The sequence below is a fragment of the Varanus komodoensis genome, unplaced genomic scaffold (genome assembly GCF_004798865.1).
Source record: "Varanus komodoensis strain SLA01 unplaced genomic scaffold, ASM479886v1 scaffold32, whole genome shotgun sequence".
Classification (NCBI taxonomy): domain Eukaryota; kingdom Metazoa; phylum Chordata; class Lepidosauria; order Squamata; family Varanidae; genus Varanus; species Varanus komodoensis.
The window spans coordinates 9,768,500-9,789,471 of record NW_025335798.1 but is presented as its reverse complement, the minus strand read 5'-3'; the positions used below and the strand labels follow the sequence as shown (position 1 = coordinate 9,789,471).

General features: G+C 43.7%; 1 protein-coding gene across 1 annotated transcript in view; it reads right to left on the bottom strand.

The window, feature by feature from the left end:
• The window catches only part of SLC15A2 (solute carrier family 15 member 2), an 83,740-nt gene that overhangs the window by 7,145 nt on the left and 55,623 nt on the right, over positions 1-20,972 (bottom strand). The window contains exons 13-20 of the mRNA XM_044438269.1: positions 20,360-20,392; positions 19,086-19,174; positions 18,095-18,176; positions 17,691-17,816; positions 14,898-15,062; positions 8,781-8,827; positions 7,195-7,305; positions 4,748-4,844 (exon numbers count right to left, since the gene is read on the bottom strand). Coding sequence (XP_044294204.1) covers positions 4,748-4,844; positions 7,195-7,305; positions 8,781-8,827; positions 14,898-15,062; positions 17,691-17,816; positions 18,095-18,176; positions 19,086-19,174; positions 20,360-20,392 — 750 coding nt within the window. The remainder of the gene's footprint in view (positions 1-4,747; positions 4,845-7,194; positions 7,306-8,780; positions 8,828-14,897; positions 15,063-17,690; positions 17,817-18,094; positions 18,177-19,085; positions 19,175-20,359; positions 20,393-20,972) is intronic.

Below are 20,972 nucleotides of genomic sequence, written 5' to 3'. Positions count from 1 at the left end.
TCTTCTGAAGACTGAAGGCCCAATGTTCTCCTTTTGGGACTACTAAACCGTCATGAATTCTGCTGGTGGTCTGAAATATAGTCCCACTAAAAGCATCAACAAATTCTGCTTTTACCAGGAAAGTGTTGGAATTGTTTATAAGATGCACTTAATCACCATACAAAGAGAGACAACAACAAGGCTGGTTTAGAAAACTAAAAGGGGTGAGCAGTAATTGTTTGCATTACTCACTGGACTATGGAAAAATGTCACAAGCACCTTCAAAAGAAGTTTGCTGCTGACAAAAGGGTGGGCCTAGACGATAATGGCCCTAGAGATTTACATATTGCAGTTCATTCATATTACTGTGCCATGTGCATCATCTGGTTTCTTTTTGCACATGTCACAAACTACAATAGATCTAGAAGCTGAATGAAGCATGTAATTAATTGCAATGTCCCAATTGGAGAAAATCATTCACTTGATCAATAGAAGGGCAAATAAGTATATAATGAGAAGAGATACTGCCAAGAAAAGGGGAAAAAAGAGGGCAAATTAAGTGACAGTTCTTCACATAAAGATCAACAATGGATTGGCCGTCCTACTGTAATCTAGATCTTCCCTTAATCTGCACATCATACATACCGGGGAGCGGGGGCGAATACTAAAAAAAGCAGGAATTATCTTCTGGACAGCAGAACCCTTATAGTACAGGCTTCCCTCACTAGGGAGTGTTCTAGGAACCCACCTGCATCAGTGTACCCAGCTGGGTTGTTGTGAGAGGCTGCGTTCGACCTCAGTGAGGGCTTTTTGTTTGTTTTTGAGACTCAGTGCACTTGCCTATTTCGTGATGGCTGATTAACCGAAGAACGTGTGGCAGTGAAATTTTGCTCAGCTGAGTGTTCGGCCGTTTTTGATCAAAAACAGCATGACCCATGTGCCCCACCCTCCCCACCCTCCCCACCTCCCGATCTTGCCCCATGCGACTTTTTTTTTTGTTTCCCCAGATGAAGAACATCCTCAAAAGGAAAGGTTTTGCCAATGTAGAAGAAACAAAAAACAGCAAAAGTACTAAAAGGCATCAAGATCGACGAGTTCAAAACCTGTTCTGAGCAGTGGAAAACACATCTCAATAGGTGCATTGCATCAAATGGATAGTGCTCTGAAGGTGAGTCAAGTTTGAACATGTAAAAATAAATACATGATTTTTAATAAATAAATTGCTGGGTTTTTGTGGGTCCCCCCCCCATACTTCTTAAGATAATGTAGCTGCATTAGCTCTTTCACATTTACCATTCCTCTCTGGAATGTAATTATTTATAGGTAAAGATTGCTTCACACACTCACATACTAGCAGGAGTAGGGAACCTGAGGTGCTTTAGACTCCAAATCCTATTATCCCTAGCCACTGGCCATTAATGGGCAGAGGCTGAAAACCCACACTTGCCCACCCTGTTTTGCTTGTGTGAGAAACGGGATTGTTGATTTTATGCACAGTAGGGGGATGCAGGTTTGCCAAGACGATGGCTGGGACAGTATGTATCCGCTCATTTCTGCATCATGGAAAGAGGACCCTTCCTATAAGGAAAGGCTGTGAGTCTGTGGCTTTTAGGCCTAATGGGAGCTGAAGAGGGAAATGGGACAAGTTTATGAAAAATATTCTTAGTGTGGCAAAAGTGTATAGAGTCATCCAGCAAAATTAACTGGCACTAGATTTCAGACACATACAAAAGTACTTCCTCGCTTCATTGACTGACATGTCATGGTGATGCCCTGTAGCTTCAATTCCTTTAAAGGGAATTAGACAAATTCAGGAAGGATGGATTCATCAATGGCTACTAATCATGATGATTATGACACCACCCACCAATTGTTTCATATGTGGTGAATATCTAGTCTGCCTTTGAAGTCTATATATAATTTTCTAGACAGTTACTTTTTCATATATACTTACATATGTATATATATTCGTACATATATTACAGTTCACTTATAACAATTGAAATTGCTATATTCTAATGCATGTATGGTTTTCGCAGTTGTAATATATGTCTGTGAGAGCTGGACCATGAGGAAGGCTGAGCACCAAAGAACTGATGCTTTTGAATAGTGCTGTTGGGGAAGACTCCTGAGAGTCCCTCGAACTGCAAACAGATCAAATCAGTCAATCCTAAAAGACATCAATCGTGACTATTCTCTAGAAGGACAAACACTGAAGCTGAAGCTTGAATACTTTGGCCACCTAATGAGAAGGAAGGACCCATTGGAAAAGACCAATTTTTTTTTAGTTGAAATTTACAATGAAAAAACTGTTTTGGCACAGGGGCGGGGTAGTTAGGCTATATGGAAGCACCACTTGCTGGGAAGCAACAACAGGGTAAAACTGGATGCCCTTATCCCTTGGCTATGAACTTTGCTGAAACATCGGGCTGGCCACTGTGGGACCTGGGACTATATGGGCTTCTGCCCTTTTTCAGAAGGACTCCTTTCAAGTTCCTCTTAGATTCTAATTTCTACTGTTTACAACAATCAGTGTCTCCCCTCAAGGGAAAGGTATTCATTGTTGCAGGATAACATGTCACCATATGTATTCTTGGAAGTAAGTCCCAGTGATTTAAATGCAGCTGACTCCCTGTGAAAGCTGGACCATAAGGATGGCTGAGTGCCGAAGAACTGAGGCCTTTGAATTGTGGTGCTGGAGGAGACTCCTGCGAGTCCCTTGGAGTGCAAGGCGATCAAACCAGTCAGTCCTAGAGGAGACCAACCCTGACTGCTCTTTAGAAGCCCAGATGCTGAAGATGAAACTCAAATACTTGGGCCACCTAATGAGAAGGAAGGACTCCCTGGAGAAGAGCCTAATGCTGGGAACAATAGATGGCAAAAGAGGAAGGAGATGGCAGAGGATGAGGTGGCCAGATGGAGTCACTGAAGCAGTCCGGGTGAGCCTAAGTGGACTCCGGGGGATGGTGGAGGACAGGAAGGCCTGGAGGAATGTTGTCCATGGGGTCGTGTGGGTCAGACGCGACTTCACGACTAACAACAACTTCTCAAGGGCAGCAGATACCACAGAATAGGCCGTACTGAACTCATTGGGACTTGCCTCCAAAGGCACTGACATGGGAGCAGGTGGCAGATATCCTGACATAGGACTGGGAGCTCCATGACAATTCAGAGCTGTTGATGTCTCCCTCTTTATGGTGTGGAAGTGCCAGTCTGTACAGTACAACACAGCACTTTCTCTTGTCATATATGCTCTTTGTAAGCATCTATTGAAATGGACGGTCTTCACCTTAGAGCAAGGGGATCTGCTTGCCATCCATCTCTAATGGGTTTTATCAGTGATGGATAAATGTGTGATTCAGGGGGAATAAAACAGCAGGACTGGCTTCTTGACCAGAGAGAACAAAACAGCCAGATTAGCCAGGCACAAATTTTGTCCTGAGAAGCAGGAAGCAGTTTACAGAGCTGTGGATCACAAATGATGAAGTATTGAGGAAAAGGGGGTGGGGAGTGGACCATCTTTGTCAGAGCCTCAAGATTTATGGGTGAAATTTAAGTTTTTGCCAAGTGGCCTTTGGTCCTCTTTCTTGCTATTAACCGTTAAAGTCAGAAATTAATTTTCCCAAGATAAATTCTGCAATTGTATCTATCTACCAATATGTCTATCCATTAATACAGATTACTATCCAGAGAGCACAATGCTAATGAGCAGCCTTCAAACAAATCGAATAAATAAATGAAATGTCCAGCCATCTCTGTTCCCATCTCTGTTGGACTGGGTTGCAAAATGATAGCTTTGCAACCCAATCCAATGCATATCTATCCGGGAAGAAGCCCTGCTACCTTCAGTGGAGGGGGTTGGACTCGATGGCCTGCATGGCCCCTTCCTACTTTACTATTCTATGATTCGTCCTGAGCAGGCATAGGATTATAGCCTTAGTCTGCCACCCTCCTTCCAGTTTCCAAAATACAGAGCAACCAAGAAAACAACAACTTAATGTCTGTGGCTGGAGAATGAAAGAAAGGGCATTGCCACTTCTGTCAAGAAGAGAATCAAGACTGGACACAATGCAGTCAGACTTAAGTTCTTCTAGAAGTGCAAGCTATCGGGGCTGGCCCCAGGTCTGAGTGGGCCCTGGGCAAGACATCGTCTGCCCCCTAGGGAGTAGTGCAGGGAGCGGCAGTGCCACAGCAAGTGTCAGCAGGGACAAGCACTGGTGGGAGCCTGGTGCTGAAAACTGATGTGCCAGTCAATGTGGCTGCAGCAGCAACTGTCTTCTCAACTTTCCCAGAATGTTTTTGGGTCGCATGCAGGAGCCCAGAGACTTTCTGGGGAAACTAAGATGGCAGCTCCAGTGGCTTCATGCGCTGGGCCATTCAGGAAAGTTGTTTTGTTTTGAATTGAACCTGGCTCAAAAGCAAGTCCCGTGGATGATCAGTGGGGTTATTCCCAAGCAAATGTGCTCCACATTTTAGCCAGAGTCTCACTGTTGATAGTGGAAGGTGGATGGCCTTGTTCTTCCCCATTCACCCCAATGGATGAATGGGAAGTTTTTGCTTGAATGGTCATGCAATGTGTTTGCATAACAATATGAACACAAGGCACATGTTTTGCATGTCTCATATGGCTTCTTTCTTTGTCACTGAGACTTTCAACTTGCATTGAACCAAACAATGTAATTTCATTAGGGACCAACACCAGCAGTCCCATGGTCAGGAGCCTGAAAAGGGGATGGAAAGGGCATGCACACCTGAAAAGACAACTTACATTTGTTATGATGACTGTGTATGAAGCTCCAAAATCAAGGAGGCCCAGGTGCAAGGTGGATTCCTCTGCTCCTGTTTGGCATTTTGCATTGTTGTACCTTGACAGGAAAGGGGGAAACAGCAGTTCCTGGTTAGTTTCTCACAGTCAAGAAGCAGAGGGCACAGCTCCTTACAAAGTTTTCCATTCAAGATGATTGGGGCAATGAATAACCCATATTTCCAGCCTTGTTTTAAGTGCAAGTGTTTTAACCTTCACTGCTTTTTTTTTAGGAGCAACTGAAGGACACTAATCAGAATTTATTTAACATTGTATGGTAAATGGCCAGCACTGTTGAATCCTTTCCTTGTTTGTTTCCTTGTGATATTTCCCAGCACTTGCTTTCATTCAGGTTAAATCATTCTCTCATATATTCTGAGTGTGCATATGTATATATTCTGGCTCCCTCATTTATGGAGCCTAATGGAAGCTTTAAATCTGTTTACAACATTTTAAATTATTTATTTAATACATTAGTGGGCTTTCAGAGTGGCCCAGTTTTTGCTCCTCTCTCACTCTCTGATACACACATGCAGGTCTTAAAAGGAACTTTCATACAGGCTGGTTTATCCAGATGCGAAGGTTCTGTACAGATTTGCCACAAGAGCTGTTTGGAATGACTGATTCAGCAAGAACTATGTAAAATAGGAAGCTGGGGTGGGAACCTATGACCTCTGAATGTGGTTTGACTACAGCTCCCATCATCCCAACCACTGGTCATGCTGACTGTGACTGATGTAGTCCAACACCATCTGCAGGGCCACAGGGTCCTCTCTCCTACACAAATTCTCTACGCAGAGTAGAATAATGGGGGCAAATGGGATGCATGACGCATGCATTTTTCTTGGGGAAAGACTGTAGTTCAGTGGAGGGACACCTGCTTGGCAGGCAGAAGGTTGCAGCTTCCAGTCTGGGTACCATATAATTAAAAGATCTTGAGGAGCACCACTTATAAAGAACATGGAGCTTGTGGAGCTCCTAAACTAGTGCTCTGACTCAGTGCAAGACAGCTTCACACACAGCTCCAAACATGCCTTTCAGTGCAACCACAGTCCTTTGTATCCCTTCTAGTGGTTGCAGTGGGCAGAGGCAGAGCTGTGGAAGGAGCAGAAAGCCATACTGGAATTATTTGCACCTGCTTTCCCTTTACCTGCCTGTAAGGACTGCAGCTGCAGGCACCATAAGGGCTAGTACCATAACCTAGATTTCCGGGTGGGTCCAAAAGAGGAAAGCAGCAGTGAGATGCAATTAATAATCTCTCCCCATCCTCATTCTCTTCTTTATCAACAGTGAAGGGAAGGCTGAGTCAAAGTTAGAACTTTCGGCACAGCCGGAGACAGCAGTGCAGAACACAACTCCCCGCTAGGCATACCTGAAAAGAGCACGGAGCAGTGGAGCTCCCGTTGTTCCTCCCAGGAGGCTGACTGTCACAGGGTACACTGTCTAGCCCAGCTGTCTCCAGCCAGGTCTACCCTGACTGGCCGTGACTTCCCAGGGTTGCAGGCAGAAGTCTTTCATGCCACCTGCTACCTGATCCTTTTCACTGGAGATGCTGCTGGGTGTTAAATCTGGGTTCTTCCTCATGCAGGATGTGTGCTCCACCACTGAGCTATGGGTTCCTCATCCTTGTCAAGAGCATCAGTGCAGTCAGTTCTAACCAGGGCTGCAACAAAGCTCCCTAGAATCCACCCCTCTTCATTTTGTGGACTTCCTCTTGTGTTTGGCCCTGTCCTGGAAAGCCAGCCAAACCGAGAAGCAGTCTGCAAACTGCAAAGTCCGATTGTGCAACAGACAACCTTCTTCCACATCAAAGGCTGAAAGTCTTGTGCATGGAAGAGGGATGCTGCTTGTACAGTGTTCACATAGGGCTCAGTTCTTGAGGAGTGTCATGTGAACATTCAGAGTCCGTACCAGGAAGTCAGATGCATAGCCACAAGAAAGCTGGCCAGAGTCCAGCGACCCAAAGCCAGAGACTCCAACAGACCCCCATCCCCAAAGCAGGTGCCTCACACATTCCTCATTTCTGTTGTTATGGCAAAGGCACTGTTATGGCACTGATTGTGCTTAGTCCCAACATGGATCTGCATGATCACTTATGGGTACTCCATGTAGTCATTGTTAGTTGAGAAAGGTCCATGTGACCTTCATTCTTTAACTTGGTGGAGTTCTTGAAGTGGATCTGTTGAGTTTCCTAGCTTAGCCTGTTCCCAGTGCATATTTTCCCCATCTGATGACTTGAACAGGAAGAGCACTGAAAACTATACTGAATGAAGACATACCTGAGGAAGCTGGACCAGTAGCACCTAACAAACAAGGCCCAAATTTCTTAGGGAATGTTCCAGAGATATCAATGAGTCCAGGAAAAGAAATGGAAGTTAGTTCAGACCATAGAAATGTTAATAGAATCTCACCTTCCCCTTGAGAGGAACCTGTAGTCTGAAACACCATAACTTTTGTTAACACTGACAAATTCCTCACTGACAAGAGTGATGTTGACATCCAGGTCCAAAGTATTAATAAATCTGGAATAAATAGCCATAAATATTTATAGTAGCCTTTTCCAAGCTGGTGCCTTCCAGATATTTTGGACTTCTCTATTGCACCCACCCCCAAGCACATGCACACACAATGAGGAATGCTCTGCCCACCACTGACAACCTAAGACATCTATCTAGACATTTGCCAACCACTAGAATTGCCAGGTACCCAGATAATTTTATTTTTTTTTCTATTACAGTTGTATTATGGAATTTTGGCTGGTTTTATCAAATTTTACCTAGTTTTGTATCTTGTGGATTGCTTTAGATTTTGTAATACAAAAGGTTATAGAAATTCTCTGGAAGAAATAACTAATACGGCTTGTTAATTGGTGGAAGAAGAAAGCAACTGGTTGGAGATGAGCAATGGAAGGGTAGGACCCAGACACTTCTCTTCTTTGGGCAATGTCACAACTAGTTCTAGAATCGCACCCAAAATGAATGGATGGTCAATGCATTTTCCAGGAAAGCAATGAAATTCTCCTCAGGAAGAGCTATTTTTGGTGGTTGCTTTAATCAAAATGGTCAAGTTCTTTTCTGAGAAAATTTGACTCAGTCCAGGTTTTTTTCACTTAGACTACTTTAGAAGAACCATTTCTAAAACCATCCAGAGAAGACTGAAGGAAGACTATTGTCGCTTTATCTCAGAGCTGCTGTGCTTGGTGATCATGTTTGCCACATTTACATTCTTCTCTGCAGGAAACTTGGGAAATTTGTCGAGCAGATATACATTCCTAAACTCTCAGGGTTACAGCTGTGCTGGCAGCCTATGTGCATCCTACATTTTAGAAATGCACGTATTCTGTCCTTCACACCTTTCGTGTTTGCTGCATAGACCAATGGTGTAGATGGGGGGGGGGGGAATGTTAACATAGTATGAATGGTAGAGCAACATAAGAGAAGCAGCAACAACGCAGAGGTACATTGAGGCCTTTAACCGTGGGCAAAATGGTGTGGCCGTGGCTGGCCAGCTAGGAGAACGCACTGCAGACTGTGGTGGGATCTTCTCACAAGTCAGCAGCTGGACACCTACACAGTGCTGCTGCCAGCCAGTGCTGCCTCATTCCAGCCTTGCATTTCCTGCCAGCAGGGACTTGGAAGAACCCTTCCTCTATGGCCATTGCCTCGCTAATAATAACCTCTTCCTATTTCTTCCTGCCTGTATACTACCTGAGTGGTTGTCAATGGATCTAGCCATGGGAAATGTAACTGCCATACATGAACACAACTTAAGAATGTAAGTGGAGTACCCTGCTTGCAAAGTGGCTAACCGGACATGTATGGAAAGGCCACCAGCAGGAGATGAGTGCAACTGCCCCCTTCTGCCCCCTCGGGATGTACAGCCCACCCTCAAAATGTACTGAGGAGATCCAAGCTCTGGCTAAGCCTGGGCTAACCATTCCTGTCAAACCATGGAACTATAACTGCCAAGAAACGGAACACCCAAAGCCAGTTCCCACCTCACGGCTGTCATTCCTTCTGATGGCTTTGTATCCATGTCTTTAATCTGGAACCAAAGAAAAACAAAATCAATGTGCAATTTCTCTTTCTATTAAGGATTTCCAAGAAGCCAAGAGACTGCAAATCAAAACATGAATGATGTTGACGGGGAGGGAAAAGCGCACAGAGATTAGTTTCAATTGAGCTGTGCCATCCATGGGCACCATTCTGAATAGGCAACCCTGGCTTGGGGTTCTTGCATCATGCGAGCCTGTTTAACCTCCACATAGCCTTCGGATTCACCAGGTTTGCATGGCATGGCAATCCGCAGGTGGAGGCGGCATATTCCAAATGGCGGCTGCCTGCGCTTTGCCTGTGCTGCAGGCTCCCCAGAAGTTAGGCCATCCCCAGTGGGCGGCTGCACCGTGTGCCCCGTTATGTGGACACCCTGTTGAATGAGTGGCGTGAATCCATCGAATGCCAGATGTCCAGAGCAAGGATGGGCAGAACTGGGGCTTGAAGTCCTACTGCACTCATCCTACTAAGGTAACCCAGAGCCAGGTCGAAGCAGTGCAAGAGGGCATCCTTAGCAGAGTCAGTGCTTGTCATTAGCCAAACACTGTCCTGTGGATGCAAATCTCCCCTGGACTGCTATTTATTCGGGCTTCTATTACAGAAATCTCAAAATGCATCGTTATTACTACTGTTATTACATGGCACTCATATCCCACCTTTTCTTCCTCTTGTGAGGATCCCATGGCATCCTCACAAGCTCCATTTTATCCTCACTACAAGACGCATGTGAGTTAGCCTAGGCTGAGAGAGAGTGACTGGCCCAAAGTCTCCCAAAGAGCTTTGTGATGGAGTGAGGACTAGAACCCAGATCTCCTGGATCCCCAGTTCAGCCCTCCATCCACTTCTGCACACTGGCTTTGAAGTTTTAAGTGGCTCTACTGGGGCTGCATTAAGCCATCAGCAAAAATAATTTGTATGTTTTACTGGTGAATAGCATTGAGGATTAAAGGCAAACAATGCACCTTTGCCAGCTGTGGCAAACAGGTTTTGTTTGTTTGTTTCAGCCTTCCATTTAATTTGCTATTGTTAAATGTCTGGGGCCAGAAATCCTTGCTGATCTGCTGCAATCAGCCAGAGATCTGCCAACAGATCCTAAACTCTACAGGTCTACAGGACCTCTAGGGGCATACAGAGTGCTTTATTTTCTCATATTGAGTGCAAACAATAAATGAACATTTCACAGACTTTCTGTGACCTTGAGTTGGTAAAGCAGGCATTTTATCATCTCAGCATGGCAGCTCATGCTGTTTCAGAAAGGGGATGTGGAAGGAAAGAGAGGGGCTTGGCTGAGTCGCTGTTAAAGGTGAAGGGGACAAGGATGCAGGACGGATATGTGGGGAAACATCTCACTGGCCCTGTCACTCGTTCTTGCAAAGGACTGAGAAATGCAGGCGAGCCTCAACTTCACACATCTGAGCAGTATTTCTTCAGCTGCTCATTGCTAGTGGGGAGGGTGTTCAGTGCTGTCTCCTTATAAGACTCCTGAGCATGCCCCTGTGTGGGCACTGTAAGCACACCTAACAGGGCAGTAATAAACATCCAACCAAATAATCCTAGAGTGGGACATTTATTTACAGGTTTCGTTCTTTTATTTGCAACACTTTTTAGACTATGCCTTCTTCTCTCCCCTCTCCCCCTTTTTTTTCTCCCATGCCTATAAAATGCCTCGGAGTACTATGGTGGATATATGTATACTGGTAAACAGACAGTAAGCTGTAAAATAAATAGTAGTTACACATGATTAATAATGAACAAATTGCTTGCAAATGGTCAACAACTGCATTCCCCTGATAATGAATTCAGCCTGATTAGCATCCCACTAGTGGATCCAGCCAGTTATCAGTGCTGACTGACACTGATAAATTTTTCATTGGAGGCTGTGCAGCCATCAAATAAACTGAGATGTTATTGAACCCATTCCCTTCCTGAATCCCATGAAAAGTCTTGTAAAACAATAGGGCTGAAAGCAGAAAAGAAGTTGTTTAATTGACTTCTGTGTTGTTCTACAAGTGAAAAGGGGATGCTGAGGGAAGGGCAGTAAAGCAGAGCTTTGTATAACATCAGCTTGGCACCTGGGTGCAGCCTCTGCAGGATCTTAAGACTGGAAGCAGTGAAGGCTCACATTCTGCATCATAAGAGCATGGGAAAGGGAGGCAGGAAAGACCCACGGTAGTGGCAAGCAGCCAGGTGAAGTCAAGAGACATGGGCCCTGGAAAGAAAATCTGTTGGCAAAGAAATACCTTAATTTCTTGTAAAACTCTCTAGGGATGTTTCCAGACAGAGGACTCCTGATGCTGCAAATCAAAAGGCGTTCTGTAGTAGGACTGTATGAAAAATCAATTTCCATACGCTTTTAGCAGAATTCATTCATTTTGCACCTTCCAGAAGGAGCACAGACTCAAAACACAATGCATGATGGAGAGCCAGTGTGGTGTAGTGGTTAAGAGCGTGGGACTGGGACTCAGACAATCCGGGTTCTAGTCCCCGCTCAGCCATGGAGCCAACTGGGTGACTTTAGGCCAGTCACAGACTCTCAGCCCAACCTACCTCACAGGGTTGTTGTTATGGGGATAAGATGGAGGAGGAGAATGATGTAAGCTGCCTTGAGCCCTTTGTAGGAAAAAGGCAGGATATAAATTTAAAAATAAATAAATGATCAGAATCTGCACATTACTGAGTGTCAGTGCCAATTGCAGACAATAAAAATTGTGTTTGACAGCAGGCATGTACCAGAAAAGTGTGCATGAAAAAATGCATACTTTTGAAAATGCACACAAATACGCTTTAATCAATGGGAGAGGAATACACTCTTTTCCCCTCTGGAAAAAGGCACACTAGCAAATACACAGATTTTCTTGCCAGTTCACAAACTGATAAGGACATCTCAGAGTAAGCTTTGAGATGGAATTTGAAGAAAGGTCGAGAGGTGCTGATTTGTACATTCTTACTGATTTGCCTATTCAGTCTCTTTCTCCTTCATAGATTTTCTGTGGTAAGACAAAAGATGGAAGAAGCAGCAGGAAAGCACAGGAGGGTTATGTGGAAGTTGTCATTTGGACCTATTGAAAGATTCTGTGAATAAAGTGGGCAATGTCACGATAGAAACCTCATCTGGAATTGCATGGTAGGGTGGGCGAAGCCTTTACATTTGGGATGATTAGAGGAAAAGCACACAAAGGTAGACTAATTCTAATACGATTATCCTTACGGATTGGTTAGTCTTTAATTCAAGGACTTCAGCATCATACAGTCTGACCCTTTTATTTTGGCTTGATTTCGTTCTCCAGGGTGTCTCATACCCCTATGATCCACAGGGTGCAGAAAAGAATGGAAAGAATGGAAAGGTGCTCCCTCATTAAGACTTTGCCCAAGCATATGTTGAAAGATCGGAGATGGCTCAATCATCTGGCCTATTCTGTCAGCTTAATGACTGGTCTGTTCATTAGCAAAGAGTCTTAATTTAGCTGAAATGTCGCTAGAAAATTTACTTCATTTGCTGCATCTGCCATAAAAATGGGGAGTGATTTTACTAAAATAAATATGGTTTGTTTTCAAAGTGGCAACTCATTAACAAAAAATTGAAAGAGCTTTACCATCCCCAAATGGCCAAATGAAAGTCTTATCATTTTGATAGTTTTTGGCATGATTATTTTGGCAACTTCTGTTCTGAACTCCTAAAACAAGTAATACATATATTGCATCATTGAATTGCTTTATCCCATCACCCTTCTGAAGCTTCTCTGTAAACTTTGTTTTATAGGACAATCTCTTGAAGGACATTTCTTCTCATCTGCTACTAACTTTCTAGGGCTTTGTAATTCAGTAGGCTTTATTCTTCTCTCCAACTGCCACATTTGGCAGTCTAAACTAGGTCTAGCAGCTCAGATGTCATAAAACCACCCAGCAGACGTGACAGCAGATGCATTACTACTTGTAAAAACATTGAGAGGAATAATGGGTTGCATCCAACATTGCTATTCTGCCATCAGAAGCAGTTTTTGTCAGTTGAACTGGAAGGGGGTGATGTCCCCCTCGAAACATAGAGCCCAGGCACCCTCAGCATCTGCTCCAGAGGACAGGGAACCACTGAAGCAAACTTTTGGGTGGTCCAGAGGGCTTTGATGGAGAGCAGGCAGGGAGAAAGCTAATAGACTTTACCTATATAGCCATGTTGTCTAAGCAGATGGTCCTGTCTACCTCTTACTGATGGCACTGTGGCTTTTCACTGAAGGGCAGTGATGCCTTTCTAGCTCCATCCATGAGACAAGCTCCTACCCCGTCTACCAGAACCAACATATGGCTGCAAATCCTAACCTCCTGTAATTGGAGATAATGAACATTCAGGCGGGGCCTATTTATGCTTTCTGCTGGATTGTTGCCAGGAAATAAGACAACAGAACTGGAATCTCTCCTTTGAAATCCCAATACAGCCAGGATGGGGAATGTCTGGGTTACAGGCCTAAACTGGTCTGCAGGAGTTCCTCATCTGGCCTACAGGCTGCCTTGGATTTCTCCATGTGTGGGGCTTAACCTCTAAGCTGCACCCCGTCTAGGAATCCTAATTAACACCGTGGATTACTTGAAGCACACAACTTACCTGGAAAGAGGAGATCCTTCCATGTTAAACCCCACTGTTACCTCCTATCACAGGTCAGAGATCATCAGCTGGATGAAGTGGCATCCAGTTTTACCTCTCATTTTAGTCAGGACAATGATAAAGCAGACAAAGCCAGTGACTCAGTCAGTGCTCAGAGGAGCTCTGCTTAGGTCCTGTTCACCACAGAAGCGAAAGTGGTGACTGGCAAGCAAAGGCCAGCAGCTCAGACAGTCCCTGTAGAAGCCCTCACCAGACACTGTCTGAATGAGCCCTAAAGTTGAATGAGCCCTAAAGTTGAGTGAGCCTTTAACTTGAGTGCTGGGCTGAAAGCAAGAATAGGGACAAATGCCAAGTCCTCCTCCTAGGAAAAAGCAAGTCAATGCATTGATACAAGATGGAGAACTTGTGGCTCAGCAGGAGTGAAAAGGAAAAAGATCTTGGAGTTACTGGGGGCAACAGGGTAAACATGAGACAAGAATGTGATGCAGCCACAAAAAGGGCAAATGCTATTTAGGGATTCATTAATAGAAGTATTGCTTGCAAATCACAAGAAGTAATACTTCCCCCATACTCTTCACAAGTCAGACCTTCTCTAAAATACTGTGTCCAGTTCTGGGCTCCAAGATTAATAAAGTTGCAGAAAAATTGGAAAGGGTCCAAAGGAGGGCACCAAAAATGATTCAGGGTTTGGTAGTACTGCCTTATGAGGAGAGACTGAGAGAAATGGGCATGTTCAGCCTTGAGAAAAGAAGACTGAGGGGGGCCATGTTATCCCTTTATAAATACCTCAAAGGCTGTCACAAAGAGGAAGGTCAAGATCTCTTCTCACTGATGTGTAGGACATGGAAAAATTAATTCAAGTTGCAACAACCCAGATATCGAGCAACATTTCCTTGCTGTCAGGGCAATACATCAGTGGAACCAGTTGCCTAGAAAGGTTGTAGGCTCTACCACACCTGAGACATTAAAAAAGAAAGTGGACAGCCATTTGAGTAGGATGGTATAATTTGGTGACCTCCAAGGACCTGCTGGCCTTCCTGGCCCCTTCCAACTCTAGTATTCTATGATTCTGGAAAACTGGCTAGTGCCCTGGTCAGGACAACACAATGTAGGTGAACTCAGTGATGCAGCTGGTGCCTGGGGGAGTTGCCTCAAATGCCACCCAAGCACATTGCGGTGTCCTATTCCCCTTAGTGTAGACCATAAAGAGCCACTCAACCCAGATGACATCTGCTGGAGTCACTTCTCTAGACCTGGCTGAGTACCTTTCTTGGTACAAAGAGAACTTCGTGCCTTTATCTGTATCAAGAAAGGCAAAAGGGCATCAGCATGGCTTCACCCCCTGCAATCATTCACCATGCCTCACTGGTCCCTGAGGAGCATTCTGGCCCATTCCTGCAGCAAATGCTTCATTGGATGCTTTCCAGATATTCGACTTCACCGCCCATTTGGTTTCCATACTTACCAGATGGCTTGCTAGGCTTCCTTTTACCTTGTAGACCACTAAGCTATTCACAGACTTTTCCTGGACAGTATGACTAAATGTGGAAGTCGATCCTTGGTACTGTATCTTAAAATGAAGGATTTGTTGGTCACTACTCAGAATTAATTTGGAGTATTCAGTAGGGTCCTAAGCATAAAGAAAGGGAATAATTAAACATACATTCTCATTCTGTAATGAAGAAACAAATACCAAAATAAACAATTTTGTCAGAGCAGGTGCTGGTTATGACCCTGCATGGTTTGCAACCGACTTCTGCTGCACAAGCAGTTCTTATGATCTGCTAGGGACTCTTCTCTCAAGACCATCACTTTTTGAGATGCATGTGGTGATCCAAGAGAGGGCCTTTTTGGTGGTTGCTTCCAAGCTGTGAAATTTCCTCCCAAAGGAGGCTGGATTCACTCCTCCTCTGCTGTCCTGTTGCTAGCAAGCAGAGACCGCTCTTTTCATGAAGGTTTTTGCCTGTAAGTGGGTGTACTGAGTTGGGTACTGTTCTTTATTTTTATGTTTTATTCTGTAACAGTTACACATTATTGCATTTCAATATATTTTGTTATTGTTTTAATCAATTTCAAATGTGCCTGCAAGTTTCCCTGAGGGCCAATTTTTGATAGAAGTTAGGGTACAAATTATAGAAATAAAAATGCAAAATAGAGAGGGGAATGGGGCATGGAGTTATTACTGTCTTTCTGTTGCTGAACCTCAACTAAAGTTCTCTGGAGAGCTGACAGGAGCCACTGAGGGTGACTGCCAGATCCCCTGCATTCCCCAATTGCCTAGCCATACAAACAAGCCACAGGTAGTGTAAAGGGAAGGAGAATTAAGAGAAAGGGCTCTTTAAGTGGCCAGGGAACACTGAGAAACAACAAGAAGGTTAGATGGGACAGGTCTGGGTACACAGAAGGTGGATGAAGCAGGAGAAAAGTGAAGCTAGACGGAGTGGTTGGAGGGGAAAAAAAGCAAAACAATAAATACCAGAAGGTTCCAAAGCAGGGGGTAGGAAGGAAAAGGTACTAACGGGGTTGCTTGAAGAATTAAGGAACTGAACTGATTCTAAAAAAGATCTTGGACTGTGCAGAAATGGACAGATTGACTTTGTCTCTGAAGGAGAAAGACGATACAAACTTCTGTCAAACTTGGGACTCTTTTTATCATTGGCTAGAGAAACAGGACTATGCATAGATTTAAATATGTTTATAGTTTAACATAAACAGAAAAAATGTGGGGGGCTGACCCAGGAGGTCTGATGTTTTTGATGATTAATGACTTTTTAGTTCCTTTTTTGTTAGGTCTATTAAGAATAAAACTTACTAAAAAAAAGAATTAAGGAACTGGTTGCTGTTCCCACACAGAACCCATTTTTGTGGTTAGGCAGTATCTGTACTGAGTTTTGTTGCTTCTGGTTTTGCAACCCAGAATCCACACGAATTCTTTGATGACCATGGTGGGATTTCCCAACCTCATGGTGCAGGTCATATCCAAAAAAAATTAATCATGGAAGAAATCAATATTTAAGTTTCCTTGCTCCTGCCGCCCATGAGTATAAAAACTGACAATAAGGGGCAGTTAAGGGAGGCTGTTCAAGGAGCAATTATCTTCAATTATCATCCATCAAGGGGAAGTCATGAAAGAGGACAAGCAGCAAGAAGGAAACAGGTCTTCTAAAGAAGGGAGCCCTTGGCAGTTCTGGTGTCTCAAAGCCTCTCCTGGCACCACAGTTGAATTTTATACCCTCCTCTCCCCAAGAATCCCAAACCAGTTTTAACAAAAATGAATGGGAAAACCAGAAAATGGAATGCAAGCATTTGCCAATGAAGTGAACTGGATTTGCCAAAAAAGTGACTTAACAAAACGTGTCAGTTACAGAGTCTGCAGAAGCACATTCAGTCCCCAAGTCCCCCCACTCTGCCAGCTCTCAACAAGTGGGGTGTCAAAAAATCAGTGGGATGCACATATTCAGAAGATGGTGTGGATGGGGGAGGCAAGAAAAAGGACAGGTTGAGGTTTCAGCTCACACCTTTTTAATGTAGCCTGAGTTTTAAAACCAACCAACCAGGGAGCTGAGTGAAAGCAATAAAAATATTTTGGATTATGGCATCACCTGCACCCCCTCCTTAAATGAGAGAGCCACCGCACACTTGAGTTCCATGGCATAATCTTAGAACTACAAAAAAGGGAGAGCAACACCTTTTCAAAGAGAGTTTAAAGTCAATGACCCTGTTCTGTATATTCATGCATATTCTTTTTCTTTTTTCCTCTTCAAGCATGCACCTTTCAGAACCAAGCTTAAATGCTACTTCAACATGAGCAGCGGGAAACATAGATCGTATAAAGGGTCTTTTTCTGGCACACATTTATCCCAGAAGAATTAACCTTTTTCCTAATGATAAGTAAATATAGTCCACCATCTGTGCCTTTTCTGTTGAAATGCACTGGGAAAGGAGGGGCTACTGTCAAAGGCACACTGCCCTGTAGACGCATTGCCACCACTCCATATGGCCGGAGAGACACAGAGGGAAGAAGGTCACATTTTCTTGTTCCTCTGAACATATGAAGGGGTTTGTGCTTCCTTTGTCATACAGAAACCATCGCACAATGCCTGACAATGGACAAAGGAACCGTGTTGAGAGTGTGCCAGAATGAAACAAACTGATTTTGCATGTGCTTGATATCCATCTTTGTTTTGAATGTGTCTTTTGACCTAGAATGGAACCAGCACTCTGGATGAGTTGCTGTAAAACAAGAAGGAAAACTCACCTGGAAAGGTTTGATGGGCTGCCATGATAAGTCATAATCTTGGATTGCCACTTCTATATTGCTGTCGGCCAAATTTAGGACCTGAATGTAACTTTCTCTGGGAGCTGGCACTGGCATCGCATTTTCCTAATTAAAAGAAAGATCATTATGCCAACAACATAGGCATGGGGATTCCATGAATTCCAGTTATTATTGATCCCAGTGCATCAGATCAGTTATCACTTGATGCTGATTCATTACATTCTGCATTGGTTGCAGAATTAGAACCTATAACCTGGCTCTCTTTTTAAACATGTCTTCACAAGCCAATAATGTAGAACGTGTTAGAAGAATGGCCACTACTTTATCAGCATAGCAACCTGTTAGTCTACCTCCTCACATGCAGATAATCAGTGCTTACCTACCTCTATCTTGAGTTCTACAACAGCTGCAGCTGCGAATGCCAAGCCCGCAAGGATCATGCCGGTTGCCATCTTTTTAATGGGCCTGAGAGTAAACACATGCAACTTCATTACTAAAATGAGCCATTTAAAATTAATCACACCATTCCTGTGAGCCCAAGATCATTGCACATTAAGGCATATGAAAAGGTAGCATTTCAATTCTGCACTGCTGAATGCAGAAATCCTTTAACATCAAACCTCCACATTATATTATTAGGAAGATATAACCAAGGCCCATTCAAGTGATATATTTTTTGGCAAAAATAATCTATTCTTGCAAGTTTCACATTATCTTCCTCTTAGCTCTTTTAGGGGGAGATGCTGCTTGGCATTTCGTGAATATGCGAGCTGGAGGAAAGCACTTCTGGCAGTCTGCCTCCAACTCCCTTCTGGGGGACAGGCAGAAAAAAATGCCCCAGGTTATTGAACTACACAAGTCAAAGGGATGCAAGAAATAAATTGCACATTTCCCAAAGCTCTGATCATGACTGAGATTTTCAAAGGGGGTTCTCTGTGTGAGAATATCCCCTTGGGCTTGAATTTGTGATGAACATGTTTGGGTGGAGGATCAGTGGGTGAAGACCCCCCCACCCACTGCCATGCACACATTTGGCTTGCAGAAAACTATTGGGGGATTAGAAATACAAGGGGCCTCCTCCATAGCCGGCTGAAGACTGCATGCATGCATTCCTCGTGCTGTAAGGGAATAGCTAAAAGCCGCAGGGGAGTTTGCCTGATGTTTTATTGCCTGGAAATAATACAGAATCCACATTTTCCTGGAACTTAAAAATTAATTTGTGTTACTTACCATCCCTAAAATATTCTGTTTGATAGCTAAGAGGCTTAGACATTTTCAGCTTATAAAAGGGAAAAAGTGTGCACGCACATGCGGTTGCAGTATATTTGGTGAACAGAGGGAGAATACTGCACTGTTTGTTGGTCAGGTACTTACGTGAAATTAAATTTGCACAGGTTTACTAAGGGGTAGAGCCCAAAGTCAAACACTGGAATGAACACAAGGATCAAGAGAGGATTTAAGAACTGAAAAGCCAAAAAAAGGTATAAGATTAGAAAATCATGATAATTAAACCAGTAATTGTAAACATACTTAGGAGAGAGTAAGCCCCATTAAACACAGAAACCACTTACTTCTAAAGAAATATGCACAGGATTGCATTCCATGACCATTAAGAACTATCAACAGAACTAATAAAGAAGGATTCAGGCAAACATTCTGGACTCCCCTTTGCAACTCTTGCTTTACTTCATACTTGGGAAATTTTTCCTGCTTTTACATATAAGATATCGGTGTGCATTCACTTTGTAGCAAATATAGCATTTGGGGCCCACTCATGTTCATTTGTTAGGAAATGGGATGAGCTTATTTATATGTATCCTGCTTTTTCCTGCAGGGAACCCAAGGCACCTTACCTAAGCCTTCCTCTCCTCCTCTTCATTTTCTCCTCACACAGCCCTGTGAGATGGGTTAGGCGGAGAGTCTGTGACTGGGCCAGAGTCACCTAGTGAGCTGTACAGTTGAGACCAGAACTCAGAACTCCTGAGTCCCAGTCTAACATTCTAACCACTAGCCATTCTGGTTTGGCATAATGAGTGGGATGAATGGGTTCATTATGGTTATCCCATGCTTATCCATTCATCACTCATTTGGAGTTGGAAGGACTGGCTTCTCTCTAATCACAGCAGCTGGATTTGGTGGCCACCTCCTGATGGCTGCCATGTTACTTTCCCAGAATACCACAGATGTTACATCAATACAGGGCACGCAGGATGGGGTGTCTATTATTCCCCCCTTTTTTCCAGAAAGATGTGATGTCAAGAGCATTCTGGGAAAATAAAATGATAGTTGCCAAAATCAGTTTGCCACAATAGAAAACTGCAAATAAATAAATGAACAGATAACAGTTACAACAACAATCTACTCATGTAAAGAAAATGAATGTACTTTGCATGAATGACAGAATGAATGGAATTTAATGGATGAAAAGAGAAACAAATTGGGTGATGATGATGATGGTGATGATGCACTATGATTGCCTGTATGACCATACCATTTCCAACCGAAGCTGATGGAATTCCAGGATACAGTCTAGTTTGAGATTATGTATCTGTATCTGTTAATGATCACAGAACTGATGATAATCTAGCACAATCAATGGGAACAAAGTCACTCTGGAAACAGGCACTTGCTAATAGACATTGCCCTACCTGCATTTGGTCAGGTTGAAGGACATATCCGCTCTGAAATGTAATGACATTGAAACTGGTTAGCAGATGAAATAAGGTACGTGTAGCAGAACGGGCATCAGCCAAGCAGACAGCCAGCACAAGTGGGGAGGGAGGGAGGGAGGAAACAGCTGCAGTGACTTCCCAGTGGCTCCGTGTTTGTTTTTATGGTTGACTCAACATTCTTCTTGACAAGCAAGGAACAATGTTTTATAAGCAAGCCATCTAAAGAACATCACAGAGCCCCTGCTGAAGATGTTCTTTTATCTCCTGACCGAGGCAGCATCTCGAAACTAGACACGGTGATGCAGTGTTTGCCTTAAAAATGGACAGTATCTGTTTCTGATTGACCTAATGCATTAATGAGCCTTTATCTGAGATTTCCATGATGTTCTGTGGAACTTTGCCTGCAGTTCCGCTGCCCTTCCTGATCCATATCTGATCACCTCAGAGATGGAGTAATCAGAAGAGGGTTTATTGTGTGTACTGGATGTGGGTAGTGAGTACAAAGGTGCCCCTTGGGAGAGGCACTTGGATGATTTCTTTATATTTCTCTTAGAGCCAGTTATGGCCCTTACCATACAATTTGCCACAC